The following is a 27,057-nucleotide window of genomic DNA, read 5'->3' as shown; positions in this document are numbered from 1 at the left end:
CGTGCCTTGGACCCCATTATTCCCATTGCCGGATACAAGCTCATGACATCGATGCGGGACGGCTACCTGGAGTATTAAAGTTCAAAGTACATCCACTTGGCACGACTTTTGAAGGTGAAGTAACACCTGCTGTACATTTCTCACGATACTCGAAACACAAAATCATCATGGCTCCACAACTTGCTTGGCTCGGCCTCGGCAACATGGGAAGAGTAAGTATAGCCGGGAGATACTCATGACAGGTAGAGCTGATCATTGTAGGGCATGTGTAAGAACTTGGTAGAAAAGGGCAATCTCGACAAACCTCTCATCATCTACAACCGCACGAAGAAGCGCTCCGATGACCTGTCCGACAAAATCGCCTCAGATGTCGGCAGCGGCAAGACCAAAGTCGTCGACACCATCAACGCCGCCACCAAAGAAGCCGACATCATCTTCATGTGTCTCGGCGACGATGCCGCCGTCAACTCTACAGTCGACACCATCTTGCAAGAAGACACCAAGGGCAAACTAATCGTCGATTGCTCTACCGTCCACCCCGACACCACCAATGCCCTGGAAAAGCGCATCACCGAAAAAGGCGCCGAGTTCGTTGGCATGCCCGTCTTCGGCGCACCCGCAATGGCAGACAACGGCCAACTAGTCTGCGTCATCGCAGGCACGAAGGCGGCAGTTGCCAAAGTCAAGCCCTACACCAAGGGCGTCATGGGCCGCGCAGACATCGAGTATCCAGACCAGCCCGCCGGCAACGCCACCCTACTGAAAGTCATCGGCAACACTTTCATTCTCAACATGGTCAGCCAGCTGTCCGAAGGCCATGTCCTAGCCGAGAAATCCGGCCTCGGGGTGGAGAATCTGCATTCGTTCATCGAGACAATGTTTCCTGGCCCGTACACGGCCTACTCGCAGCGCATGCTGGCGGGCGATTATTATCAGAGGGATGAGCCGCTGTTTCATATCGATCTTGCGAGGAAGGATGCAAGGCATGCGCGGGATCTAGCGGATAGGAGTGGGGCGAGTGCGAAGATGTTGGGATTGGCGCAGGAGAGGTTGGATGGGGTGAAGGAGGAGATTGGGGACAAGGGGGATATTCCGAGTGTTTATGGGGTTGTGAGGAAGGAGAGTGGATTGGCGTTTAAGAATAAGGGATAAGTCATCTTCTTCGGGAAATAATGCCTTTGTTTGATGATACTTGCAGATTGGTCTTTGCCTACAGTACCGCTGAAATATTGGCTATGTAGTCACGTGTATGGATTGGAGATTGATTACAGTCCACCACGGACGTTCCATCGGTGGTTGTAGCGCACGTGATAAAACCCCAATCCATCTCCTTGTCGTCCTATACAAGCATTCCAGAATTTTCGGGAAGATTTATGCTTCACGCCGCATCGCCAAGATCTCTCTATCTCACTACCGTCGTCGACTCCGCAAGCACATTCCCCGGAACGGAAACTCCGCCGATGCATGCCACGACTCGCGTTCGCACACCACAAACCACGGCAGCTGTTAAACAGGACTCGCGGTATCCTGGGATCCTGGCAAATCACGCCCTCACGTCGATCCCTTCCCAAACTTCACCCCGCGTCGGCAGAGTCCCCACCGAAACGACATCATCCGGCGCACCGCATTGGCTGATCCCCAGGTTTTTTACCCCAGCTTTGGGGTACCCCAACGATTCTGACGTATGCTAGATGGGACGATGGGGCTTGGGTTACAACGGTTTGATGCATGGGTCAACGGCTGGGGCGTGAAGGTGGAGGTACATAATGTGGAGGCAGGGACGCTTGTGTTTGCGCGAAGGAACGTCGGGACTTGTCTTTGGATAGACTTATAACATCTTTGGCTACATCGATGCAAAGCGGTTTAGCAGACGGCTTAATTGCTATATTCTTATTCTTTCAAGATGGGCTTTCTCAGTAGATTGCGCCAGCGCGATGACAAGCGTACGCGCGCGGCAGAACTCACGCTGCGCGAATCCATCTATCCGCTCATGCTAGTCACGGTTTTGTTCTTCCTCTGGGTAAGACTTCTCCAACCTACCGAATTTACACCGACAATCCATAACTAACATATGCATAGGGCTTCTCATATGGCCTCATCGACACACTCAACAAACATTTCCAAGAAACCCTGGGAATCACACGCTCGCGCTCTTCGGGTCTGCAGGCAGCGTACTTTGGCGCATATCCGCTTGCTTCGCTGGGTCATGCGAATTGGGTTCTGAGGAATTGGGGGTATAAGGCCTGCTTCATTTGGGGCTTGTGTCTGTATGGCGTTGGCGCGCTGCTTGCGTGGCCGTGCCTTGTGTACCGCTCTTTTGGCGGTTTTTGCGCGGCGACGTTTGTCGTGGGAAATGGCCTTGGATCGCTCGAGACGGCTGCGAATCCTTACTTGGGTGGGTTTTGTGGCATTCAAAGTTATTTGAAGTGCATGGACTAATCATGTGTAGCTGTCTGTGGACCTCCAAGATACTCAGAGATCCGTATCAACATCGCGCAAGCTTTCAATGGTATCGGGACGGTAGTTGCGCCAGTCCTTGGTTCATATGTATTCTTCAAGAATACTGGCACGGATGAGAAGTCGCTGGAGAGTGTGCAATGGGTGTATCTTGCAATTGCATGCTTCGTCTTCCTGCTTGCTGTCGTTTACTTTTTCAGCCCGATTCCAGAAATCACTGGTAAGCATCAAGACATTGTTCTTAGGTTCGTTTGCTGATGGATGTGTAGATGCGGACATGGCCTTCCAAGCCGAAACGACACACGCCGGAACAGACGTGAAGCCCTTCCGGAAACAATGGCGACTTTTCCACGCTACGTTTGCGCAATTCTGCTATACTGGAGCACAAGTCGCCATTGCCGGAGCGTTCATCAACTACGTCACTGAGACTCGTGTTTTCAACGGCGTCGCGTCTGGCTCAGATACTGGTGCGCGCTTCCTAGCCGGCGCTCAGGGGACATTTACACTAGGTCGATTCGTCGGCAGCGCACTGATGAAATTCGTCAAGCCGCGCTGGGTTTTCTTCGTCTTCATGACCATGTGCATCATCTTCATCATCCCGTCCATCACCGAACGCGGCAACATCGGCATGAGCATGCTCTACATCGTGCTCTTCTTCGAGTCCATCATCTTCCCCACCATCGTCGCACTGGGTATGCGCGGTCTCGGAAAGTACTCCAAGCGCGGCTCAGGCTTCATCGTCGCTGGTGTTGCAGGAGGAGCCGTCGTGCCTCCACTTCTATTTGTTGCGTCGGATTCGCAGGGAAAGCCAAACCCCGTGACGGGACATGCGCCGACGGCTATTGCAATGGCGGTGCCGATGGCGTTCTTCATTGCCGCTTGGAGTTATCCAATTTGCGTCAACTTTGTGCCGGCGTATCGTAATGTGGCGGATAGCTTCTCGACAACGGAGATTGGCATTGCGAATGCGCATGCGAACGATCCTGAGAATTTGGGTGGTGTGAAGAGCAAGGAGTCGTCTCCGACGAGGATGGAGACTGTGGACGGAAATGAGAAGATCTGATCTCGAGACGCATACTTGTGGATTTCCTGTCAAAACGTACTCTGCGGCAGGGAAGATAGGACCTAGCTTGATATGGTCGGTTGCCATTTTGGATTTGCCGAAGTGCTTGACGCTGATATGAATGTAGAGCGATAGCTCGACTGAAGTTCTCTGAAGTCTATCAAAGATGATTCATGCACGCGCTAAGTCAATGCCTTATTCCGGCGTGATTCATAAAGCCCGGCCTTCTTAAATCCTCAGGACTAGCGCGTACTAACATCCTAACTCAAAAGTCGAGCAACCTAGTCGCGATGCTGAATGGTGAACGTCAAATCTCTGTAGCTTCCAACTTCTTGATCTGGACAGCACAACATACGTGCTTACGGCATGCGCAAACTCTTTGGGTAAGCGACCTAAGCTTGGCGACCGGCTGCCTTTGCAGCGACGTAAGTTAGCGTGGTAGCTTTGGAAGCTGCAGCCTCACTTCTAACCTGCTGTCGAAATTCAGGCCAGACCATGATTACTACTTTCAAGCAGCTTGCTGCCTATACATACGGCATCTTAGTCTTCCCAATCTTGTTTTATCTATTTGGCACACTTTTTGTAAAGCCAGGCGCAAGAGGCAGTCCAACACCTTCAGAATGGGACATCATCTTGGGATTGATGGCTGGAGGACTCTTGATGGCCGGATTCATGCTAGGAGCTTATTCTTATGGAGACTATTGGGAAGATAATCCTACTCAAACTTGGGACGAGCGAGGCCAAGATTCCGGGCATTTCCAGGCATCTCGCGAGTCTCGTTCCTACGCGATTCGAACGCCAAGGTGGTTTAAGACAGAATTTACAACTGCCATCTGTACACGATGCTCTGATATTCTACGTTCTTCGAGATTGCTGCAAGGTTCGTGGCGCATATTTGTGCCTTCAAGAGCAGTGTATGACTTACAGGATTTGGATCCGTTGGATTCAGATTACGCCGCTTGCAAGCTTTGTCGCTTATTACTATCTACTATTGGATTTCGCGAACTTCCTACTGTTCAGACCGACTCCACCAAGATTAGTGAAGCGGTCAACCATCATGCCTATGGCACGTTTAGAGAAATAGCCCAGTCCGGCTGTGATCATTCTCTGTCAAAACTACACATTTTCGAGATCAAAGGAAGAAAATCTCAAGTATGTATACAACTGGCCGTACCGGGTGCACAAACACCTGTTTTCAAGATCTTTGAAAGTTGGTAATGGCCTTGTACAACTACCTAGGTTTCCCCAGGGCTGACGTTGAACAGGCTCTCATCGGCTCGGTCGAAATGGGATATACGGTCTCTCAAACACTGGTTCACCGTTAACTGCGCAACTTGCTCGAGACTGGATTGCGAACTGTTCTAGGCAGCATGCGGAATGCGAGAAAAGAGCGTCTCTTCGGCCAAGGCGCTTGCTAGCACTTCTGGAAAAAGACATGGTACAAGTCATAGATACGACACTAACTTCTCATGTTGCAGTTTCAGACGAATATACAGCCTTGAGCCATTGCTGAGGTCAGGATGGAGTCGATTGTCAACTCCTTTCGGCCAACGAAAAAGCGCTCTCTCGACCATTTCAAAGTACCTACTTGCCAAAGACCTTTCGAGATGCAGCAATGATCACAAGAAACCTGGGATACAGTTACATCTGGATCGATTCCCTCTGTATCTTTCAGGATAGTTCCACCGACAAGAGCAGAGAGATTAATAAGATGGGCGAGATATATTCGGGAGCTGTCTGTATCATAGCTGCAAAGGCATCGCGTGATTCCACCGGCGGTTGCCTTCGCAGTCGTGAAGCATCGCAACACACTGACTGTATTCTCATGAGGGCCAGTCGGGCTAATGTCTGCCTTTCGGAGATTCTCCTTATCCGCCTGGGAAACTCAACTGAGCATCCGCGGGCCGTTCATGGAGAACATGCCTATTGGCAATAGTGAATGGAGGGTTGACCATGAGCTTGATGCAACAAAGAAGCGCGCTGATGTCTTGCTGGTATACTCAGAACCCAGCAAAACAGAACCTGGTATGGTGAGATGGGCTGGTTTACTACTTGAAGCTGGAGGCTGTCCCGGCAGTACTGAACTGGTCTATAGAAGGATTGGAGGCGTAGTAGCTGTGAGTCTTCCGGAACTCTTGGACAACCACAGATGGGAACCAAAAACTTTGGTAATGATCTGACAATCAAGAACCCGGGTACCCAAGCGGCCGCCCACTATGCTACGGCCTAAATATCGATTATCGATGGGATAAGAACCCGATTTACTTGTTACTACTTTGGTGATTCGTGTCACAGCCAGAAATATAGCCACCACAAATTTCTCAGCACGCCTGTACTCAACGTAGCGTTTTTAGGCTAAGTTGATGACATCAGATTTTGGTCGACCTTCTGCCTCACTTAGAGCCATCCACGCGAAACTTTCACACGAGCCCCAAATATTTTCACTCAATTAGCGCAATCTTACTCATGATTTCCCGACGGTCAGTCGAGGGAAGAAGCACATCCGCGGTATGTTAGTGTGACCTCGGCTTCTCTCGTCCACGCCTCAGCAACAAATCTACATCGAATTACTCATTTTTCCTTGGTGGTAATTTCCCGTGCCTTCGGGTGTGACTCAACAGGCTACAGGATGACGGGCATTTTGCTGATTGAGCCGGTAGCTTCATGACCCTTCATCGCCTTGAAAACGGTTGCAGGAAGGCGCAAGTGGCAGCCTAACCAACTGTTATCCACGATGCTGGCATTTACTCGCATTTCTCTTGCGCGTAACTTGATCTTGCTCCCACGTTCATTCATCCGTATTCGGCCGGATCTCAACTCAAACTCATCACGCTTTCCTCACGACCGGGTAAAAGGAAATACTTCACCTGGGACAGCTTCCCGTGCGGTCACTGCAATACTGCATATGGCCGTTCGTGATTATTCGCAGAATATGTCAACTAGTGGTGGACTCTTTCACGAAGCTGCTTTGAGGGGGGATGTGGATGAGTTCGAGCAGCTCGTCAAATCCGGGATGGATCCAAATTCACCCAACTCGGGTGGACGTCTACCACTACACACATTTTGCGGCGCGCCATGGATACATGACGAATTCCTACTGGACGATCAAGTACCCAGGCCAGCGACGAACTGGTTTCTTGAACACACCAACAACATTGATACACCTGACCGGGATGGCATAACAGCACTTCACATTGCATCCATGATGTCTCAATATCTGGTGAAGACGCTGCTTGTGGCTGGCGCGGATCCGACGCGCACAACTTGTGACGGCATGAATGCTCTTCATCTGGCGGCACGTGCTCGACAGAGCAACATTGTGGGCATATTGATTGATGCACTTACAACCCGACACGGAAATCTCCAAGAGCACGAAGTCAATGCGAAGGATGATACTGCGAGAACGCCATTGCACTACGCCTGCCGCTCTGGTCGCCCTGAGACCGTCTCTTACATGATAGCTGCAGGCGCTGATCCCACGTCCATGGATGTCAATGGACTGACACCGCTCGATGCATGCCTTGAATTCGAAGACGAGCAGACATTATGGGCAGACTATCGGGAGCTCCAGTTGCCGGATTGGTACTGGCTCGGCCGTGTTGACCTACCGTCCGACTGGGGGACCCACGCACTTGGGGGCGTTCGAAAGCAAGACGATGATCGACCTTGGATTCGACCCAGCCGAGAGCTGCAGCGTGCGCTAGATCGGCTACCTGGAGGACCTTGGCGTGAAGACACATTTCGTATCGCATCAGTTCAGCATACGGCCCGTCTCGAAGAAATCCTTAATGCCATCACAAAAGCCCTCAGGGATCAAGGCAAAGGGACACACAGGCTGTCCAAGATCACATTACGAAATGTATCAAGCACTGCGAGATCAAAGGCTTGGAATATACGAAGTCTTGTTTCGTAGGTCTCCGAGGACACCTATCCACAAACCATCAAAGACTAGAGAAGTCTGTTCAACGTACCCAGTCCGATCTTGAGCAACGATTCGGGAAAAGGCATGATCAGCCTGGCGATCATGCGCATCTCGCTCTTGTTGAGACGCTCTTGCGAAGAAGGAAGTACGGTGTACTTGAAAATATCCTGCGTGATGACGGATCCTCTCTGCCTCTCTTAGACTCGGACGTGTACGATATCGCAAGACTGCTGGTCAGACACGGCTTCGCAAAACTGCTAAGAACTATCATCGACTCCAAGCATGGATCCCAGCTCCGATCAGAACCTAGTGCGTCTCCAACATCCGGCGACCCATTGTTGATTGTCGCCGTTAAGAGGCAACTCCCAAACATGGACGTCGTGCGCTTGCTCATAGAGAAGCTTCAGGTGGACATCAATTGCAGAAGCAGAACAGGCGAGGAGGCTTATGCGGATGTGGATGCGCCGGGTGTTTGCTACGATTTTGATGTCAGGCAGCCCGGGCTGAATACTGCACTTCATGAGTGTGCGAAGGGATTCAATTGGTGGCAGGTTAAATGCTGCTTGCCCTATCTGTTGTCGCGTGGCGCTGACGTTAATCTGGAAAATGAGGCTGGTCTCGCACCGTGGCAAATCACTCAGGCAGACTACCAGGAGACTTTCATGGAGGATTCAGAGAAGTTGGTGAGATCTACGTCGCAGAAGTCTTGAGCGTCACAGTTGCCAGAAATTGAGTTGGGTCACAGGCCTAGACAATGAACAACTGCGGTTTTGACTCAAAAATCTACATACATGCTATTCTATGTCGAGACTATGCAAGGTGTCTGGGAGCATGCCGGAAAATTCGGCCGCTTCCAGACAGACACAAAACATGTCAGCCCTCTGCCAAGTACTTTTACTTAGACATGGCTTTAATACCATCACGAACGGATGGCTGAAACCACCAATCAACGCAAATTGCCAGCGAGTCGTGTCTTGAAAGCTTTCGCACAATTCCACTTCCGAAACAGAGTCATCTGACCATGATAATCGGGACCTTACACCATGAAGTATCCACGGTAGGATTGAGCCAGGTCTAGGCTCGAATGACTCAGGTGTCATCTCGACTACTTGTGTCGTGAGGTTCAAAATAGTGGGATGTATTTCTTCTTCCTGCACAGCTTCCAGTTTGATCAACTCGCCAAGGGCATTTCGGAATTGCAGCTCTTGAACGTAGGCAAAGATAGACGGCCCAGGAGCATCATACTTCACCTTCCCATCCCATCCCGCCCAGGTCCACGAAGGACATTGCGCTCGTCGCCTGGGTCTTTTGGAGTTGCTATGGTGAGACCATGTCAGGGAATGATCGAAGCCCTTCATTTCTGAGGTATTTGAGCTGTCATCTCTATCATAAGCCAATCCCCACACATGATTCAGAGCATCATTCCTGGCTGATGATTGCCTCAAGATTCCTTGAAAGGTGTTCAGAGAATCCTTGCTGAAGCGTAGATCTCGCCCAGTATAATCATCAACACTCATAAGGCAACTGCTAGACGTTCGACAACTCATATATTCTTTGCGGTTGGCAGTGATGCCATATCTTTTATGTTGACTTGAATCGAAAAGACTCGGCCGCAGCTAATTGAAAGTTTCGGCTTTGCTCTCTACGTGCATCTGACCGAGCGGGTAGTGCGCGCTCTCGGAGCAGTTCATGGTCCTGCACTCAAAATAGAGCTGATCTTCTGTGAATACCAAACGACGACGATTAAGCGCTGCCTCCTGGAAGGTCCAGCCTCTGGTTGAACAGTGGGACTGGGAAGTATCGTATAGGAGTGTTCCCTGAACAATCGAACGATGTGCTGGTGCCGCTGTCCTCGTGTACCTCGTATGTTTTCCTATCGAGATTTGAGCGTGAGGGACCACTTGCAGGTAAGTTGTCTGGCTGGATCACTGACCGCAAAAACTTCGTTGCAAGGCTCGCCGTACCATCTTCAACACCATACTCTTTCTGATCCTGAAGCGTGCTGTCACCATGCATAAGATCCATGTCACGAGCACAGGGGCCAGAACACAAGGGTGCGAATTCATTTGCAGACAGGCGTGTGAAGCAAAAGCTGCCCTAACAGTATAAATACGATGGCTCTTCACTAGCGATTTGCGCGTATGAGAAATGGTGATTTTTCTTGGCTTTCGCAGCTCAGCTGCAGCAGTAGATAGAGGTCCGTCCACGCATAGTGGCTGCTATGCTGACAGTGGGGCTATGCTGAGGCTAAGTACGCGTCTCGCCTGCAAGCAAAATGCGACCGCTGTCAAATAACGTTGACAAGGACGAATGCCTCTTCTTTTCGGTAAAGAATTAAGTTACGCGGTGGAACGATGGTGGTCGAAGTTGTGGAGCAATACTGTGGGGAAGCGTCCAGCGTCACTTCAATTTAGATGCTAGTCAGGGCAGCGACGACCCTGCATGCTTGTAAATCACACCAATGATCCAACCTTCACGTCCTGTCCATACTGCTCACTGCTGTATTTCAATGAGAAGATGCGAAAAAAATCTCGGCTAAGTTTCTCGTCAACAACAATCCTCTGGTCCATGCTGCCGCGGCTGAGTTCCAGGTGCAGCTAGCGCGGGTGATCCCGTGCCCATGTGACATGACGTCCGTGGCCCAGCCCAGCCCCAGCCTCATCCTGGGTTCGCGACCGCTATCTGAGCGGCAAACTCACCACAACAACCTCCCTCACACCCAATAGTCGCACAAACCAGCGACTTATCATATCATCATGCAGCTCACGACTGTAGTCCTCGCTGCGCTCAGCGCCGTGTCGGTATCGGCGACACCATCATGGATGGGTGGTGACCAGGTCACCATCAAGGAAGAATACAAGGTGCCCGGCGACAACCCGCTCTACTTCTGCGGCGACCCAGCGGACGACATCCTGAAGATCGAGAAGGCGGACATTGACCCGAACCCACCCAAGCCGTGCGTCTCGAACCGTCACCATATCCTCGATAGCTGAGCTAACATATCAAAGCGGCCAGAAGCTCACCATCAAGGCGACGGGCAACTTCAAGGACAAGGTCGAGAAGGGCTTCAAGATGCACCTGCAAGTCAAGTACGGCCTGATCACCCTGATCAACCAAGAGGCCGACGGCTGCGACACGATTGGCAAGGCGGATCTCGAGTGCCCGCTGGACAAGGGCGAGATGACGCTGAGCAAGGACGTTGACCTGCCCCAGCAGATCCCTCCCGTATGTCTCGTCACGTGCAAAGCAAGGAGACAGTGAAAGCTAACGAGAGTCAGGGCACATACACGGTCCTCGCCGATGTCTACACCGAAGAGGGCGACAAGATCACATGCTTGACTGCCAAGATCGCCTTCCACCGGTAAATGCACACGACGCCTCGCCCTCGATTCGGCCCTGATACGAACATGCAGAAATGGCGCTGCAGCTGAAGACGATGAGCAGCCGAAGGAGAATATTGTCAAGTTCGGGCAGCCCAAGTTCAAGATGTCGGGCCCGTTGGCGGGCATGGTGCAGGAACGTCTAAGGAGGAGGAACGAGCTGTGAATGTACATGCGATGGTAGTTTCTCTTGTGAATTGGTGCGCGATACCATGCAATCTCTGTAGTAGTTGAAGTTCTGGTGGAAGCAACGATGTTAATGTAGATATGAATCAATGCGCATCTTCATCTGCATGTGTGATCGATGCAATGTCTTGGTATCATTTGCTGTAGATCGTGACCTCGCTATAACACGACTTGAACTATGCCAACGTCATCATGCTCTCTGCTTCTTCGTCTTCACCGCCCTTCTCATGCCTTCATCTACTCTCCGAATAACCTCCTCACCCTCTTCAGCACGCTGTCCTTCTCAGGGTCATACGGATGGTCCTTGGACGGAATCTCCAGCAAACTAGGGAAAGCCGCTGTGTAGCTCTCGACCCGATGTCTTATCTTCTCCGCGATATGTTGGTTGATAAGCAGGATGGCGATGTCCTTGCGCTCGGTGGTGAACTTGTCGAAGGCGGCTTCGATGGTCGCGTTCTCGGTCTTTGCGTCGACGACGAGGAAGTTCTTCTGTGCGTCTGGAGCCGGGGTCACGTGCTGAGAAAGTCAGATAGAGTGAGGGAGAGATATTCATGAGAAACGTACGCCTACGCCGGCGAGAAGCATGCCTGTTACTGTGTCCTGGGGATTGTTAGCTAGAGCTGCGCCATATGGAAGAAATATGCATGCCTCATCGCCAATGACAGCGAGGAACTGCCTATCCTTGTACTGCGCCGTGGATGCCGACATGTTGTGGTGTTGAGCGAGCTCTCGATGGGTCGTGAAGCTTGACGCAGCTCCACCCGTCGTCATGGCGCAGACCAAGCAGACCGCGCTAGACCCGAACTGTTTGTCTTCAAACATCGCGCTCGCCGCTTCCCATGTTTTCTCCAGCACCACTTCGCTATGTCGTGAGTCTCGCTCTTAATTCCACATCCACTCCATCACCGCCGCTTCGACAATCCAGCCGACTGTGAAGATGCCCCGCCTCGTCCGCCGCGCTCCCCTCTCCGAGCGCATCCAAGCCTACCTCGATCCCTCCGACTGGCTCATCTGGATCTCAGAGGAACTCAACAGCTCCGACTGGGAAGACTTTGCATCGACATATGCCCTGTACATCGGGTGTGGCGCCAACATCGCCTTTGTCATCGCGCAGGCAAATAGCGTCGCTTCCACGGGCTACGACAGCGACAATGTGTTCAAAGAAGTCTCGGGGCCTGGCTGGGTCCGATGGTTTTCGAGCCTGCTGGTGCTGATACTGGGTGCTGCGGCATGGGGCAATGCATGGCTGGTGTGGAGTAAAAGGAGGTATTATCGGCTGTTCGAACAGAGCGTGGAGGTTGTGCCTGCAACACCGAGTGCGCAGCGCGTGAGGGTTGATTCGTCGCCGCTGGGCGTCTCGCCGATGGGATACATCAAGAAGGTGGTCGCGAGGAACTCGGCGGCGTCCAGGGCACACCCGGATGCTGGACGAGATGTCTGGGAGATTGCTGTGTGGGACCCGAATCCGCTGTGCTTGGAGCTGTTCTGCTTGTTCAGTCCGTTGCATGTGGTGTTGTACTATCTCAACCTCCCCGTCGCGCCGCTGGATCCGAGACCGAGCATCAAAGTCACAACAACCATCTTCATCGGAGCGATATTGTCGCTGCAGTTGTGGTGGCTGAGGAGCGCGTTCATGCAGCAAACAAAGGACAACCACATCATCAGCCGCGAAGTTCTACACGAATACGATAACAAGTTCGTTCATCCTAGACTACAGAAGACAAGCCGAGACGTCGGAATCCAGACCATATCTCGCAAGCGCAACAGAGACTCAAGTGTCGGCGTCAAGGGCAACAGCGACGACCTAGCGAGCGAAGTCGTCACATACACACCCACCACCGTCATAAACCGCTCTTTCCGCACGAACCCCAACGTCGCGTACGCATCTCAGTACGACCCCGACAACACATCCGTCGCACGAACACCATCCGCCAGACCCAGCTACAGCACCACATCCACATCAATGACCTCCTCCGCTGCCACTCCCGCAGACTTCTCCTCTCCCATTCGCCCTTCCAACACGCCCAATCCCTTTCGCCAAGCACCCGCCATGCGCACCGGCGACGGCGGCAGCCTCGGGGTATTCACACACGCCGCCAGCCCATTGCGCAAATCAGCAAGTGTGACTTTCGGCGAGCGCGGGAGAGATAGTCTGGGCGGTATGGGCGAGAGGAGAACGAGTCCGACGAAGCGAGAAGGGAGCCCATTGAAGAGATCGAGTATGGGTACGCCAGGCGCGGGTGAGAGGCCACTGGGTCAGGCCGATCGATTGGGTAGGACGAGTGGATATGGTGGGTTGGGCGTTGGAAGGAGGGAGAGTGGGAGGTTCTGAGCGCACCCATCACGTTATGGGATGTGTATGCAAGTAATGTGGTGATATGTACAGTAGTTCTTTTCTTTGTGTCGTTGTACTTGATACTTATACCCCAATTACACGCCACCTTGTCGTGGTTTTCGTTTCTTTATTGCCTGCTTTTGGAAGGGGTGTGACGTTGTCCAGACGCTGGGGATGGAGGTGATGAAGTCTTGGTTTCCCTATGGCAGGTAATTGGGACCGTACATCTGGACGTCTGCCGCGCAAGACTAAGTGCCGCCGCGCGAATCGAGTTATTTGCTTCGATACATGTTGTCGCCATATGCGATGGAACACATAGAAGACATGTTGCGACTGGAGGTGCTGTATTCGCCCACAAACTATTGTGCAAGAGGAAGACAGCTATGTGCAAATCTAGGGGCAAGACTCACGCGGGTGCCCAGCGCGTCGAAAGAATTGCGAGGCTAGGCTGATCTGCGTCCAATGGGAAGTTGGAACTCAACGTGGTCATGAGAAGGAGAAGACGCCTTACAGAGCACCCCTACGTGTTACGACTCGTCTTGTCTTCCCGCCCCGAGAGTTCCACGCCCCATCACGGTAGGGAGGCTATTATATGCTCGAACAGCGATTTACGAGACCAGAGAGCAAGGAGACTTGTCTGGGTCATCATGCGAAAGGGGCATGTGCGACTGGAATTCTTCTTACGTCATTGTGATTTTAGCTCAAGCTTGACAGGCCGTCATTTTATGAAGTGCCGAGATGCCTTCAGGCACTCTTTGACATTCTGGTTGAGACTATGTGTGTAGCGTCTTCATCAGGGGTTTAGGTCTCGCTAGGAACGACAGCGGCCATGTCTGTGTAGTCGTGCATTGTTCTACACTCTTGAGCACATGTAGGTGGCTAAGTAATGAAAAAAGGGCGAAAGGTTTCGTGAGGAGCTGCTGGTAGGCATGAGGATATCGGATCACTATTTAGGCAGATCAAATACATTCTCGGTTCTGATCTACGTATCATGAGAGCGAACAGGAGATTCAAATTGACTTTGGATAATCTGCAACATGATCATATCAGTCGCAAATGTTTTTCACGATGCTGCTGGGGGTAAATTGCTTAAGTAGCTCACCTGATAGACTCGAAAGCTGCACCGCTTTTTGGATTTGGTCATTCAGGACTGGGAAGAAAGAGGTCAAAATCTCGCTATCGCCATTTCTTTTTGTTATCCATGATAGTCCTCGCCCAATTCACTTCTCTGGTCGTCTACACTGGCAGAGGTACCAATCCACTGCAACATTTCCCACTCACCAAGTCCATGTCCGGAGTGTTCGGATGGAACTCGATCAAAAAATACCAGTGCCACTCTTTCTTTCGATTCGGCGCTCTAGTTCGGTTCTTTTTTCTCAGTGTGGTAGACATGCAGAGGTGCAGTGAGCAGGGAGGTGCAAGCATTCCGACGCGCGACTCGCAAACCCCACAGACACGGGGCGAAAACTGGCTCTCCCCAATTGCAAGTAACGTAATAGTGCTGGTTATATTCTAAGTTTTGAAATGACATGACCAGTGTATATTTCACACCACCACCAAAGATGAGGCTTAAGGCCTGGTCCTTCACGACTGTGAATGGGTAAACAGAAACTTATACGCTTGAATATTGGTAGGAACTGTTTATTCGTGGCGATGAAGTAACCTAAAGGGAGCCTCCTACATTAGCGAGCGCTGACAACACTACCATACACTGATGCAGTGGACCCGACTCCCAGCGGACGGTCGGAGGAAGAACAAAACAGCAATATGCGCCCACGATGTCCCTTCGGCTGCAAAAATCTGCGTTACGAAGATCTAAAATTCCCAACGGTTGATCCGCATGTATCCCGAGAGTTGGGTACATGCCATGAGGTAACAACCTATCAGTCACTCTTCCGACGTCGGATGATGGCATACAGTGAACAGCGCCAGGCAAGGGTTCCCTGCTTCATCGGGTCCTTGCGGGTAAATTCACCTCACTGGAGCGAAGTCCTGTCATAACGTAAGCACTAGAGGTTGCGTTGGAGACTTATGGATACGGGGCCATGGTCCTGGGTCTCCATGCAGATGAACAGGCCGTTGCCATTCACTCTCGCTTCAGTGCTTCTACTGCGCCTCGGATTTTCATGCATATATATTTCCTGCCTGAGGTTCTATGCATGGCCACTTGCAAGGCTCATTCGCAAACCGAGTTCCGGACTCAGAGCAAAACTACCGCGTACGTGGCTACGAATCTACGGATTGAAGGCTTGGAAAAATTCTTTAACTCGCCTCCTTGCGATGAAGAGGGAATTTGGACAATTTGCGATGCCTATAACTACTCAGCATCACCGTCCCAGCAGCTCGCAATCGTCCTTGGGGCGAAATAACCTTGGCACAGGAAGAGTGCGATCGATCCGGCCTTTTGCCGACGCTTCTCTACCAACTGTCCCGTTGTGTTTAATATCTTTACCAAATCGCAGGAACTTGACGCAGGGGAAATTTCAGGCTATGCGGCGGGTTTGCGCGGAAGAATGTGGCAACAAGCTATGTCAACGTAGCACCAGCTGAGCCTGCCAACGCCGCTGCCTGGACAATCCTAACCATAAGTATGGTCGGACTTCTGACAGTGGGCAGCAAGGCCACTTACACTATGCAAACTGAGTTCGACAGGCTAACAATAGGTCTTGGGTACGCGCCGCAATTTGCAGAATTGAGACATGATTGCTTACTGTTACGGGCCGACTTTCCACCACATCTAGAGAGCATCCAGGAACGGTAGGCTTCCATGCACCAAAGCTTTCTGCGAAACTGGTGATGTAAGCTAGGTAGGAAATCGTCGGTTCAAGCCGAGATTAACAGCAAGTCAGTAGACACATGGAATATAAGTACAAGACTGAGCTTCTTGATGAAAAGAGCACATAAAAAAGGTTCGACAACCTAAGGGACGCAAAGAGCACCTAAAGCGCGTGCTGAAGGGGTCTTCAGAGACTGCCGCTAGTAGCGCTGACAGCTCTGGGTTCCTCCGCTTGAGCAAGTTAATTGCGATGAGGATCGACTAGTAGGTCCGATGAAGAGAACTGTAATACTACGTTCTCATGCAGCCGAACTTCTAAGGACTTAGGTACTAGGACATGTTGCATGGCTAGCAAAGACTAAAGGTCTTAGCGTACCTGCAGAGCGTGTACATCAATACGGTAAGGCAGACTACTGTATCTCAGCACCTTATGCTCTAACGATACTAGTATCGAAACACAACGCGCAAAGCCGGGCAATTCGGATGTTGGATCTAGCTATGTATAGCGACTGCAGCTCGGCAGGTACTATTCGGAATAGGCTTTAGGCCTCTCGAGCGTGTACTGGGCCTTTTCACTGTTGGGGAAAATGTGTACGAAAAGGGAGAGTTCGCGGAGAGTATGGTCTTTGCTACGAGGCCTTGGTATTATGAACTACCATAGACAGGAGCTATGTGGTATCGGAATACTTGCAATCTCTTCGCTGAACATGTTCGAAATAGAGTAGACCTATGTTCGCCTAGGAAATGATTCATCATGCCAGAAATCCGCTTATTTGAGAATTATAGCTATGTAATCTGCAGAAAGACAGTGCCATGAATCCGAAGAGACACAGCAAGTGGGGTCCTCGTAATGAACAGGACGGCTAACGCCTGCAAGGAGCTTTCTACTAAGCAGAGTGCGATGGGGTATTTACTAGACAAGGAAGATATAAAGAATCACAAAGTTTTCACATCTACATCCCGGCTCAAGATGTCTCAGAGTGACGTAAATGACCTAGTCAATATGCTTGTCTGCAACGCTCACCGTACGCTCATCCAACGTTGCCCGTTACCGCATTGAGCACTTGAAGCAGCTGGAAAACTATTTAAATAGCGACAGAGCCCTCTTCCAGAATCACAACGACATCGTATCAATACTTTGTTCATCTTACCGAACTATCTTTCCATCTTTCAAAGTCTTTAGAAGCTTCTACCGATCATCATCATCGATCCCAAGGAAACTATGTTACAAGCTTCCGCAATCTCCCTTTTGCTGGCTACATCTGCTTTTGCAGCGCCAGCGAACAAAATCATTCGCGAGAATGACAATCCCGACGAGGTTGTCATGATCGCTTCTTGCTCGAAAGGCTCTGGTGGGGACATGAGGACGAATGATCGAATAATCTACTGGGCCGATGACTGTGCGCGCCGCAACGGAAAAGCAAGCCAGGACACTATTCTCCAAAGCGCGATCAAGGACCCAGGGCGTCATGATGGAATGGTCTATCATGTTGCTTGGCACGCCGGAACGGTTGAAAATCCCGTATCAGGAACCTTCCCCCAGGATGGACGGGAGTTCAAAGTCTGGGGTCTTCCAAGCGACAGTTCAGCCAAGACCGATGAGCCAGTGGCTGGGTCTGCCACTCTTGGAGGTGCTCCGTTCAAGTGCTACAAAGGAGAAGGAAATCTCGCCACAACTTTCCAAGCCGGGGCCACATGCGGCTCAGTCTTCACTTGTACCCGACTTGAACGCTGGATACGAAAGACCGAGTTCTTGGTAGACGAACAGGTCACTTCGGGAAAATGGTCTTCAACCTGCACGAACGACATCATCAACGCTCAAGATGCATTCGGGAAGCTTGGAGAAGCCATGAAGACTCCATGGGAAACCACAACCCGATTCGACATTGGTGGAGGCTGCTATATACGATTCCCTGTGATCGATATTCCAGACCCAAGCCCCAATTTCCTCGACAAAACACCACAGGCAATTGTGGACGTAATGAAGAACCAATTTGGTGGTGCTATCGAGAAGAATCGAACTATGGGTGTGTCATATTGTGCTTTATTGGATAAGGATGACAAGGAAAACAATCCCAATGAAAGGCGGCTGCAAGCTGCTACCTACCCTCGTGGTGGATCCCTTCAAATCTCAGTCGCGCAACAGTCCAACCCGGCATGGGTTACACAGACTCGTGTTGACTTTCGGGTAGATTGTGGCACGTGCAAGGACGATGACAGAGGTCTGATCCCGTACATCTCCGGCAGCATCAACACCTTTGGAGGCTTTATCAACCCCATCTTTGGGGCAACATCTGCTGTCATGTCATTGGTTGATCTTGGATTGGGCAAATGCTAAGCCATGCTAACTTGAGAGTTGAGGGATATGTGGACATAGGGAAACGTCGGGCAAACACCTGATCAGGCTGAGCCGAAAGAGCCTGTTCCACCCTGGCCCATATTCCACCATCATCCTTCCCATCCCGGTTCTCAACCGCCTCTGTCCAGACTAATGTAGTACTCGAACTCCATCTCAAATACGTAGTCATGAATACGAACAACTGTCATTGAGTCTTGCGCAACGTCTTCGCATTCGTTCGTTACCCTTTTTCATAATATATTCTGATCGCAGTTTTCCCTTGCTCCCCGCTCATACCCGTAAAATGTATTGTTTCTCTGCACTGCCTGCTTGTACCGCAATTGTGCGCCCGTAGCAGGGGAAAGAAATACACAGAGCCTTTCATCTGGGGCGGGTGTGAGTAAAACACAAGTTGAGGAATGAATTCAGTCGTTGTTTTGTTCATCAAGCGACCCAGAAAAGTTCTCTAAATTTTTGCATGAACGGCGTGCCGTTGGTAGTTTTAATGAACATCGCATGTTGCGCGACAAAGATGTTCTCGAATTTGACATGATTGCATACTCCTAGTGAGGCCCCGATTGGCACTTCGGAGATTGCGGCTCCTGGAAATCGGATCGGTCCGACTGAGATCGTGAGGTTGCTGCCCCGAGTTCTGCATGTTCCCAGCGTGCACGCAGGTGGACTTCTGATGACTGCAAGATTGATCACTTGCTCGGCTGTTCATATATCACACATGATTGCGAAAATCAGTGTTCGCCTGCAAGGACAGTTATGCATGCGCGACATTCACTAAAAAAAACCTGTTCAGAGCGCAGCGTGGTTCAATGTCATCGGCGAAGTAGCTATCGTACGATTTTCGCTATCATAGCGAATGCGCGTGGGGCCGCTGGCGCAAGTTCATTTTAGGATCGGTGGGACCGATGATCTATCAGTGCGGCATACACTTGCTGTAAGGCAGATCCGGTGCGGCTACAACCGTGGAACCAGCATGCAGCAAGTCCCGGTGTTTGAGATTGACCGTGCTGCTGTCTGCACATTCGCTTGTTGCGCTACCTTCCCGCACTGGGTACCGGGCTAACTTGAGTTGGGCTTCCTCTGCCGTCTTTGTTGCTAAGTGGTCCGTGAACTGTGCGCGACGTAGCTTCGAAACGCTTTAGATCTACACGAACCAGAATGATATAAAAGAACTCTCAAGGTTTCCAATACCTGAATACAAGTTATCAGCTTCATTCATTCCTTCCAGTCTCGACCAACTCGATCCATTCGTTCCAGTATCGACCAAAAATGCCGTCTTTCGCTTCCTTCGCCGCGGCGATCAGTTTCGCTCTTCTCGCACGCGCAGAGACCCAGAACGTCAATATCCCTTCCGGCTTCTTCAATGGTGCACAGACCGGCATTGGATCGTGGTTCACTGCCGTTTCCGAGGGGACCAACGGCAAGAGCTGGTGCGGATACCCGTACTCAGACAGTGACCCTATTTTTGCTGTGGTACGTCTCAAAGAGTCTCGAACTTCGAGAATACTCGCTCACAAAAGCCAATTAGTCGTTGAAAGCAATGGGTGGCAAGACCTACAACTCCAATCCCGCTGCTTGGAGGGCGGCGACCCAAAAGTACTGCGGTCTCGAAGCGTCCGTCAAGGACCCCAAGACTGGCAAGGAGATGCTCCTGTACCTTGGTGATGCGTTTGATCCCGCTTGGGTTCGTGTAAGTTCGCTCTGGCAACCAATTCTACCCAATCACCCACTAATACACTTCATCAGTCTCCATCCTCCATCGACATCATGATCGGCGCCTTCAAGGACCTCAACGGAGATCCCAATAACGTCCATGAGGTGGTTATCCAAGGTGTAGAGTGGCATCTTACCGGCCGTGTCAACCCTAAGTTTGCGGCCCCTGGAGCAATCTGGCCAACGAAGCCGGTGGATGCGGGACCGACACCCCCGGTTCCGACGACGATGCAGACGTCGGCTTCACCCAGGCCATCTCCAACTCCTCCCGCTAATCCTCCTGCCGTCAATCCTGCCCCCGCTAATGGAAACGCACCTGCCAATGGCAACGGCACCGGCACCGAATGCAGCAAGATCTGATTCTTTCTTAGACACATTCGTGTGTGAAGTCCGTAGTCGATAGCGCAACCAGTTCCGAGGACCAGTGGCGCTATGATGGTTTACTTCAAGAGTTCGAGACGAGCGATAAGTCTTCATCGATAAAGCCTACATTCATTTTTCTTCCGTGGACTGGAGAAAAGCCTCTCAGACAATACACCATAGACGAGACCTACATTCTTATCTCTTCTGTTGACCAGAAGAAAGCTTTTCAAACAAAACATGACCAATGTACAATATTTTCCTAAACTTCTTGCCACCCGATGCCATCCTTCTCGACGTTGAGGTCTGAAAAGCACGTTAGTACCCACCACTGCAAGGTAATACTTTGATAATTTGATGATTGCAGTGCTAGTTCCAACTAATATCGCTGGCCGGCGCAACATCAACGTGTTGTCGCTAAGTTACTACTCGGCTAGGATCATCTGAGAGAATGGAGCTATTAGCCCAATCCCGATGCCCAACTGGCTCTCCGGAAACATCTTCAGGCCAAAAATATCGGTGAAGTAGTCCCTATATGTTTCGTGACCCATGCTATGGGAAGAGGTTGGTTAGGTCTTGGTCAGGCCGTCACTGGCTGACTATCCAATTAAATCGACGAGAGAAGCTTCCAATCTGACCTAACTTTGTGTATGATACTCCCTATAATAGCTCGGTTAGCTTACGGATGCTATGTTCTGCAAAGTCGTCCTCGTAGTCGTCTAGTATAGGCTAGGTTAATAGTAACCATATTATAGCCTATGAAAGTCGGGGCATCTATTTCAATTCCTAGGCAAAGCTTAATAATAAGGGCTGCAGGATTAAGTTAAGAGCAATGCCTGTCTATGCTACAAGATCTTTGTAGGTACCTTGCCAGAGTTCGATAGCTAGCGGCCCGAGGTCGTAGAACTATTTAGCATTAACTGCGTTAACTCTTTCTTAGATAATATACATTAGAATAACAGGCTAATCATGTTAGCAGAAAACTCTATGCTATTCTAGCTTAAGGAATATCGTACGTTGTCTGCATGAAGTAGCGCATCGTTAAACTAGTAAGACTAAATTCTGCTTCCCGCCTTGCAGGTTGTACTTGTTTGCTGCTTCATACACAAACCCTATTCATGTTTTGGGCTTTCATGAGGTCAACTAATACTGCTGACGACCTAAATTGCTAGTACTACACTACAACGATGCGGCGCCTCCAAAATCCACAGCTCTGTTCTCCCTAGCCCAGGTCTTCTCTTCCTCGCTCTTGAACGTCGGTGGAAACAAACCATTGATCTTCCATAGCCTCCTTTCCGTCTCATCAATATGGAATTCCAAATTGTAACCCTTGTCGGCAATATGGGGCTTGAGAGTTGCGTCTACAGCGTTTGCAGTCTCTCGGTAAACATTGTCTTCATCTGGCAATCTCACCGCGATATGTTCAATAGCGATTCGAATGAAGGGCTTGTCTTCCTTGTCGAGTTTCTTGCCGCCAACTAACATGGTGTTGCCGGGCATTTTGATGAAGTTGGTGACGACGTAGAAGGCGGGAAGACCGACGGAGGTGTATATCTTGGTAATGTCCGCTGCGAGAGCTTCTTTGGATATATCATCCTCGAATGTCCCATCGGGGTGGAAGATGAGCCAGAGTGGCATATTGATGGATTCCGAAAGTGAATGGCAAGTGGTGTGTGTGTGACTGGATTTCTGAGTTCGGGTGGGCAGTGATAAGAAAGCATATTGTTCAGGTTTTGGTACCTTTAATATACCTCTTTTGACGTTGACATAGTAAGAAGCGCTAGTGATCTTGCGCTTCTTATGCACGCAAGATTGTTAATAGAGCACTATGGCCGAGAGTTGCGCCGACAATTGCGGTTAGATTCCAGCCCGACACAGTCTACGTGTCTTCAACGGAGGGTTTGATGGTGCAGGAACAAATGTAATCAAGCCGAGGAGTCAGTTCCTCCGCTCTGATAGGCTGGAATACTAATCAGTGCGCGGCTTCTACCTCCAGAGAAAATGCCCAAGGATCGTGATGATTAGCCCGCGGCCAACACCACCCCAGACTAGCGTGTCATGTTTAATAATCGAAGAGCAACACTCATTACCAAGATGGTCGTAATCATAGCCTTTCTCTGGATTCAAGCCGAGGCTCCCTACATCATCAAATGTAAGGGGTTGAATATCGCCTTCTGTCAAGGTAGTGGATAACAAATTGGATACAAAAGGGATGCGACCTTGGAAGACATGGAACACCACCACCACAAACTCATCGCAACTTCAAGCAAAACTTGGTTTTCGCCAATATCTCCACCATGCTTCAATCTCTTGTGTTCATCACCGGATCAACAGGCTTCATCGGCTCCCATGTTGTCCTTCAAACCCTCAACGCAGGCTACAAAGTCCTTCTAAGCGTACGCAAGGAACCCCAAATTGAGGGTCTCAAGAAACTATTCTCCGATCACGTCAGCGATATCGACTTTGTCGTTATTCCGGATTTATCCATCTCAAACGCATTCGACAGTGCGCTGAAAGATGTCGAATACGTCTTCCATATCGCTTCCCCCATGCCTGGTAAAGGCAACGACTTTAAGAAAGAGTACCTTAATCCCGCAGTGCAAGGCACGACAGCTGTCTTAGATGCCGCAGAGAAAGTCAGCACGATCAAACGCGTCGTTATTGTGTCATCCGTGCTTGCCTTGGTCCAGTTAGACGCCATGGTAACAGGAAATATGGACGTTAAAGGTACAGCTCTATTCCATAAAACAGACCTTGTCGTTCTCGTACGTAATCAAATTATGAAAAAGTATCTAACACTTTGTTTTCCGCAGAAAGGGCTAAACCATACTATTGCCGTGGATCCCGGGCATGGAGTTCCCCGAGGACCCCGTGGCAAGCGGAGGACTAAAATACCACGCTTCGAAGATCCTAGCCCATCGAGCCACACTTGAATGGGTTGCAGCGAACAAACCACATTTTGTTGTCGTTACCCTGCATCCCATCCATGGTCTTCGGCCGCAACCTCAGCCAGACCTCCCCTGATGGAGTTGATGGCACTAACGCCATGCTCTGGGGCACCCTATATTCCGAAACGCCTCTTTTCCCCGCGGTAGCTGTAGACGTTAGGGACGTTGCGCGTGCGCATGTAAGCGTTCTGGATACAGACTTTGAAGGAAAGAACAACGAAGTTCAAGAATTTATCATAAGCGCTGGTGAGAAAGATGGATGGTCATGGACTAACGTTGCAAAATTTGTAAAGAACGAGTATCCTAGCCTCGGTACAAAGTTAGAAGGCTCATTCGATCCACCTCCTTCCATCAAGACGCCTCGCGCCGAGGAAATCTTGGGCCTCAAATGGAAGACAATGGAAGACACCATCGCGTCTTTCCTGGACCACCAGGTGGAGCTGGGAGCCCAGCTTTAGGCTCTCAAACCGGGCAACGCAATATGTATACTGGTCACAATGATTTGACTCTGTTCTCACTCTTTCGCGAATACCGTGAATTTGACTCTATCATTAATGGGTGACGGGATAAGGCCCTGAACATAGTTAGTTTTTAATGCAACTCCAGGACGAGGTGCAGAAGACCCGCTGCTATCCAACGCACCCGTTCCCGTAACGATGCGACAAGTGCGTAATACGTTAGGGGTTGATTCATGTCGTGATGTTGGTGTTTCTTAAGGTTGCGAAAACTGGGCCGTACACGCCAGAAGTAGGGTTACGAACACCAGCTGTGGCCGGAGCGGTCCGATAGTAAGGCCCAAGCTCAGTTCTTGCTCGGTGAGTTGATTGACTTGATCGCTGTAGACCGCTGACGAGCGATGCTAAGGCTAACGAAAGTAACTTGATGCGACTTTGTATGTCTCGATGTACGTCTATACCTTGTATGTTTGCCTCGATGCGCACGTTTAACGATGTCAAAGTTCATTCTGATCGAACTTGCAGGGTGAAGTGGCTGTGGTGGGGCGATCTGATAGCGCGAATTATTCGTGATCCACTCTTCGATGGACCGGAATGCAGGTGACCTAAGAATGAAGGGTTCGAGACAATCATACGTTGATTCGGCGAGAATGGGGGTGTGACTTTTTGGAATATGGTACGAACTCAGCAGCTGTAGCTCGAAGAACAGGACAATTCGAACGCGCAGCGCTTTCTTAATTCGCTCTAACAAGATACATGAGCGTTCTGCTCGAGTAGAATATATTGGAGGAGTCGAGAAAATTCTAATCACAGTGCTGATGCATGTTTTCTTCTCTTTGCGCAGATCGGATCGTCATATCAGCATCTGACAGTTAATGACTTTAGGGCTTTTGAGACCGTTTTGAACTACAACAGGCCGTCTTATAGCATCTATAGCTTACTAATCTCGTACATCGCTTCTTCACATCTGTCTGCCCGTATCGACATTAAGAAGAGATACTGCAAGAACTTTTCAGACAACTGCCGCAAAGGACAGATGCTTTTGTAGATTTATAGGAGTCCACAACAAGACGCGACTAGAGGTTTCTCTAGCAGTATTGAGCTAAACATGTGTCGCTAGCAAATAGCCTCCTAAGATAAGTGCCTAGTGACTTTAAAACTGCACGTTTAAGAGTTGAGCAATGTATCATTTCCTGGAGTTTTAGATTACGAGTACGATATGTTAACTCGAGCATTCTAGCTGCCTATGTGGTTTCTAAATATATCTATGTGCGCCTTGACGCTAACTTCCTGTCTTAAAAGATTCTACTGTATTGTTAGTACTTGTAGCGTAAAGTTCCGAAAGCTATACTTTATTGTTACTAACAGCTTATCAGATGATATTCTTCTACACCTTCAGTAGTCTAACAGCTGCTATGTTACCTGTCTTCTCTAACTCATTATACAACTTCTGCAGGCTGATAGAATAGTTAGGCGCATGTAAGAGAGCTTCTTTAACTAGATCATTGTAGCTTCGCTGCTTAGTATTTTAACTACTTTAGAACGCATTTAGCTCCGTTGCGCTCTATCCTATAGGTCTAGTTTGCACGCTTTCGATTAGCTAGGGGTAATTAAGAAGATTCGAAGCAGAAAGAGCATTTCGCTTTATATAACGAGACTTAGATGCTAAAACAAACTTTTCGATAGAGTTGTCGCAGTTAACAGGCTTGCTAAATAATGCTCTAGATAAGGTAATAGAGATTTGATACATTCAGCGAACTTGCTGAGCCCGCTATATTAAGCAAAACTAGCAACCCAAACATCCATAGCCCTAACTCCCTTCCGGCCCCCTTGTACGCCCTGCAAGCTTGCCTCACACGCATCTCGTAGTGCAAAAACTACTCCCCGTTCTCTCTCATCCCCTACATGCTCCTCTACGTCTCTTTCGAAAGAGGAAGATAGACACGCAGAAACCTCCCATTGCCCGTCCAGCAATCCTTTCTCATTTTGCACGAGCGTCTCCTTCTCTAACTTCCACCCTGCAGCTATGGCCAGCTCGGTGAGCCGTTTTGGTGCCAGCACCGTGCGGATGTTCGAGGTACTCTCGACCTTGCTGCACTCGAGCGCTGCCTGGGCGAGTGAAGCTAGCACATGAGGCTGGGCGGACGCGTGTGATGCTACTAACGACCACTCGGCGAGCAGGAGACGTTTAACTTGCTGCTTAAGGGCGCAAAAGGTGGAGAGGATTAGAGCCGGATTAGAGAAGTACCAGAGACAGTGGACGAGCACTGTTGCATCGAAAACCTTACTGTTGCTGTCGGCTGGCGGGGAGATGGCAGTAGGGCATGGTAAGGAAGAAAGGTAATCCAGGGGTGTTTGCTGGATCCAAGAAATCCTCGCTCCCAACGGACCTTGCGAGATGTGATCCTGTGCTTGACCGATTGTCCATGGAGAGCCTTTAATAGCATCAGTTGTGTACTGGCTGTGCACAGTAGCAGTAAAGTACAAAGCAAGGTGACGCACCATAATCTAAATCTGCTGGATCGATCGCCACGACCGTTCCATGCTTACCTACAGCGTGTGCAAGGACAGTCGTACAATCGCCCTGTCCGCATCCTAGTTCTAACACTTTCGAACCAGTAGGGATGTTCCAGTGCTGTAGGACCGCTAGACGGTGAAGTGTTTGAGAGTACTGGATGTCGAAGTGGGTTGGATCGTGCAAAGAGAGGCGTGCGATAGAGGCTGCGTCATTTTGAGTGGACATGGTGTGGCCCGTGAATAACGGTCGAGGAGGAGAGTCGGCGATGTGAACGTGAGTGAATGGATGGGCGCAACTTCTTTATCCTATGACTTGAAGATCTACACCGTCTTTCGCCTCGTGCGTGCACGTCCTGCACCCCGGAACGCTCAATGATTGGCCAACGCAGCCACAAGGCCGCTAGCTTCAGAGTATGGTCAATGAATCAAGTCATTCGAAATTAAGTGTAGTGAGTGTCTCATGGCGCAACGGTCGTGCATCAGCGGAAAAACACGAAAGGCTCACTTAACTACAGTTGCGAATCGTGGATACATGCAGGTTCAATCTCTTGTATATAACCCCTTGTGTAATCACATTTGCCGAAGCAGCAAA

At 50.2% G+C, this 27,057-nt stretch overlaps 14 protein-coding genes across 14 annotated transcripts; 9 read left to right on the top strand and 5 right to left on the bottom strand.

Annotated features, from left to right (window-relative positions):
- Positions 1 to 105: 105 nt before the first annotated feature.
- On the top strand, positions 106 to 1,275 carry SNOG_12558 (hypothetical protein). Its single transcript, XM_001802727.1, has 2 exons — positions 106 to 212; positions 262 to 1,275. Exons 1-2 carry the CDS (start codon positions 168 to 170, stop codon positions 1,150 to 1,152), a joined length of 936 nt encoding a protein of 311 aa, XP_001802779.1. The 5' UTR covers positions 106 to 167; the 3' UTR covers positions 1,153 to 1,275.
- A 541-nt stretch (positions 1,276 to 1,816) lies between these two features.
- SNOG_12557 (hypothetical protein) lies at positions 1,817 to 3,698 on the top strand. Its single transcript, XM_001802726.1, has 4 exons — positions 1,817 to 2,020; positions 2,080 to 2,395; positions 2,450 to 2,677; positions 2,727 to 3,698. Exons 1-4 carry the CDS (start codon positions 1,904 to 1,906, stop codon positions 3,518 to 3,520), a joined length of 1,455 nt encoding a protein of 484 aa, XP_001802778.1. The 5' UTR covers positions 1,817 to 1,903; the 3' UTR covers positions 3,521 to 3,698.
- A 1,741-nt stretch (positions 3,699 to 5,439) lies between these two features.
- Positions 5,440 to 5,750, top strand: SNOG_12556 (hypothetical protein; the record flags this gene model as incomplete). Its single annotated transcript, XM_001802725.1, has 2 exons — positions 5,440 to 5,637; positions 5,670 to 5,750. 2 exons carry the CDS (start codon positions 5,440 to 5,442, stop codon positions 5,748 to 5,750), a joined length of 279 nt encoding a protein of 92 aa, XP_001802777.1.
- A 504-nt stretch (positions 5,751 to 6,254) lies between these two features.
- Positions 6,255 to 8,152, top strand: SNOG_12555 (hypothetical protein; the record flags this gene model as incomplete). The annotated part of the gene is made up of 2 exons (XM_001802724.1): positions 6,255 to 7,379; positions 7,421 to 8,152. The coding sequence occupies 2 exons, from the start codon at positions 6,255 to 6,257 to the stop codon at positions 8,150 to 8,152; spliced, it is 1,857 nt and encodes a 618-aa protein (XP_001802776.1).
- Positions 8,153 to 10,180: 2,028 nt separating this feature from the next.
- On the top strand, positions 10,181 to 11,115 carry SNOG_12554 (hypothetical protein). The gene is made up of 3 exons (XM_001802723.1): positions 10,181 to 10,398; positions 10,451 to 10,667; positions 10,721 to 11,115. Exons 1-3 carry the CDS (start codon positions 10,199 to 10,201, stop codon positions 10,805 to 10,807), a joined length of 504 nt encoding a protein of 167 aa, XP_001802775.1. The 5' UTR covers positions 10,181 to 10,198; the 3' UTR covers positions 10,808 to 11,115.
- Positions 11,116 to 11,245: 130 nt separating this feature from the next.
- SNOG_12553 (hypothetical protein) lies at positions 11,246 to 11,716 on the bottom strand (the record flags this gene model as incomplete). The annotated part of the gene is made up of 2 exons (XM_001802722.1): positions 11,246 to 11,524; positions 11,573 to 11,716. The coding sequence occupies 2 exons, from the start codon at positions 11,714 to 11,716 to the stop codon at positions 11,246 to 11,248; spliced, it is 423 nt and encodes a 140-aa protein (XP_001802774.1).
- Positions 11,717 to 11,945: 229 nt separating this feature from the next.
- On the top strand, positions 11,946 to 13,159 carry SNOG_12552 (hypothetical protein; the record flags this gene model as incomplete). Its single annotated transcript, XM_001802721.1, has 3 exons — positions 11,946 to 12,257; positions 12,297 to 13,088; positions 13,109 to 13,159. 3 exons carry the CDS (start codon positions 11,946 to 11,948, stop codon positions 13,157 to 13,159), a joined length of 1,155 nt encoding a protein of 384 aa, XP_001802773.1.
- Positions 13,160 to 15,791: 2,632 nt separating this feature from the next.
- SNOG_12551 (hypothetical protein) lies at positions 15,792 to 16,044 on the bottom strand (the record flags this gene model as incomplete). The annotated part of the gene is made up of 2 exons (XM_001802720.1): positions 15,792 to 15,869; positions 16,018 to 16,044. 2 exons carry the CDS (start codon positions 16,042 to 16,044, stop codon positions 15,792 to 15,794), a joined length of 105 nt encoding a protein of 34 aa, XP_001802772.1.
- Positions 16,045 to 17,122: 1,078 nt separating this feature from the next.
- SNOG_12550 (hypothetical protein) lies at positions 17,123 to 18,457 on the top strand (the record flags this gene model as incomplete). The annotated part of the gene is made up of 2 exons (XM_001802719.1): positions 17,123 to 17,144; positions 17,394 to 18,457. 2 exons carry the CDS (start codon positions 17,123 to 17,125, stop codon positions 18,455 to 18,457), a joined length of 1,086 nt encoding a protein of 361 aa, XP_001802771.1.
- A 1,244-nt stretch (positions 18,458 to 19,701) lies between these two features.
- On the top strand, positions 19,702 to 20,816 carry SNOG_12549 (hypothetical protein). Its single transcript, XM_001802718.1, has 3 exons — positions 19,702 to 19,945; positions 20,001 to 20,162; positions 20,219 to 20,816. The coding sequence occupies exons 1-3, from the start codon at positions 19,742 to 19,744 to the stop codon at positions 20,543 to 20,545; spliced, it is 693 nt and encodes a 230-aa protein (XP_001802770.1). The 5' UTR covers positions 19,702 to 19,741; the 3' UTR covers positions 20,546 to 20,816.
- Positions 20,817 to 21,724: 908 nt separating this feature from the next.
- SNOG_12548 (hypothetical protein) lies at positions 21,725 to 22,183 on the bottom strand (the record flags this gene model as incomplete). The annotated part of the gene is made up of 1 exon (XM_001802717.1): positions 21,725 to 22,183. One exon carries the CDS (start codon positions 22,181 to 22,183, stop codon positions 21,725 to 21,727), a length of 459 nt encoding a protein of 152 aa, XP_001802769.1.
- Positions 22,184 to 22,842: 659 nt separating this feature from the next.
- On the top strand, positions 22,843 to 23,951 carry SNOG_12547 (hypothetical protein; the record flags this gene model as incomplete). The annotated part of the gene is made up of 2 exons (XM_001802716.1): positions 22,843 to 23,310; positions 23,460 to 23,951. The coding sequence occupies 2 exons, from the start codon at positions 22,843 to 22,845 to the stop codon at positions 23,949 to 23,951; spliced, it is 960 nt and encodes a 319-aa protein (XP_001802768.1).
- Positions 23,952 to 24,007: 56 nt separating this feature from the next.
- Positions 24,008 to 24,186, bottom strand: SNOG_12546 (hypothetical protein; the record flags this gene model as incomplete). Its single annotated transcript, XM_001802715.1, has 2 exons — positions 24,008 to 24,067; positions 24,136 to 24,186. The coding sequence occupies 2 exons, from the start codon at positions 24,184 to 24,186 to the stop codon at positions 24,008 to 24,010; spliced, it is 111 nt and encodes a 36-aa protein (XP_001802767.1).
- Positions 24,187 to 25,724: 1,538 nt separating this feature from the next.
- SNOG_12545 (hypothetical protein) lies at positions 25,725 to 26,691 on the bottom strand (the record flags this gene model as incomplete). The annotated part of the gene is made up of 2 exons (XM_001802714.1): positions 25,725 to 26,383; positions 26,499 to 26,691. The coding sequence occupies 2 exons, from the start codon at positions 26,689 to 26,691 to the stop codon at positions 25,725 to 25,727; spliced, it is 852 nt and encodes a 283-aa protein (XP_001802766.1).
- Between the last annotated feature and the right edge of the window lie 366 nt (positions 26,692 to 27,057).

Source organism: Parastagonospora nodorum (assembly GCF_000146915.1).
Source record: "Parastagonospora nodorum SN15 chromosome Unknown scaffold_23, whole genome shotgun sequence".
Taxonomy (NCBI): domain Eukaryota; kingdom Fungi; phylum Ascomycota; class Dothideomycetes; order Pleosporales; family Phaeosphaeriaceae; genus Parastagonospora; species Parastagonospora nodorum.
The sequence above is the reverse complement of the archived record's forward strand: the minus strand, read 5'-3'. Positions and strand labels throughout refer to the sequence as shown.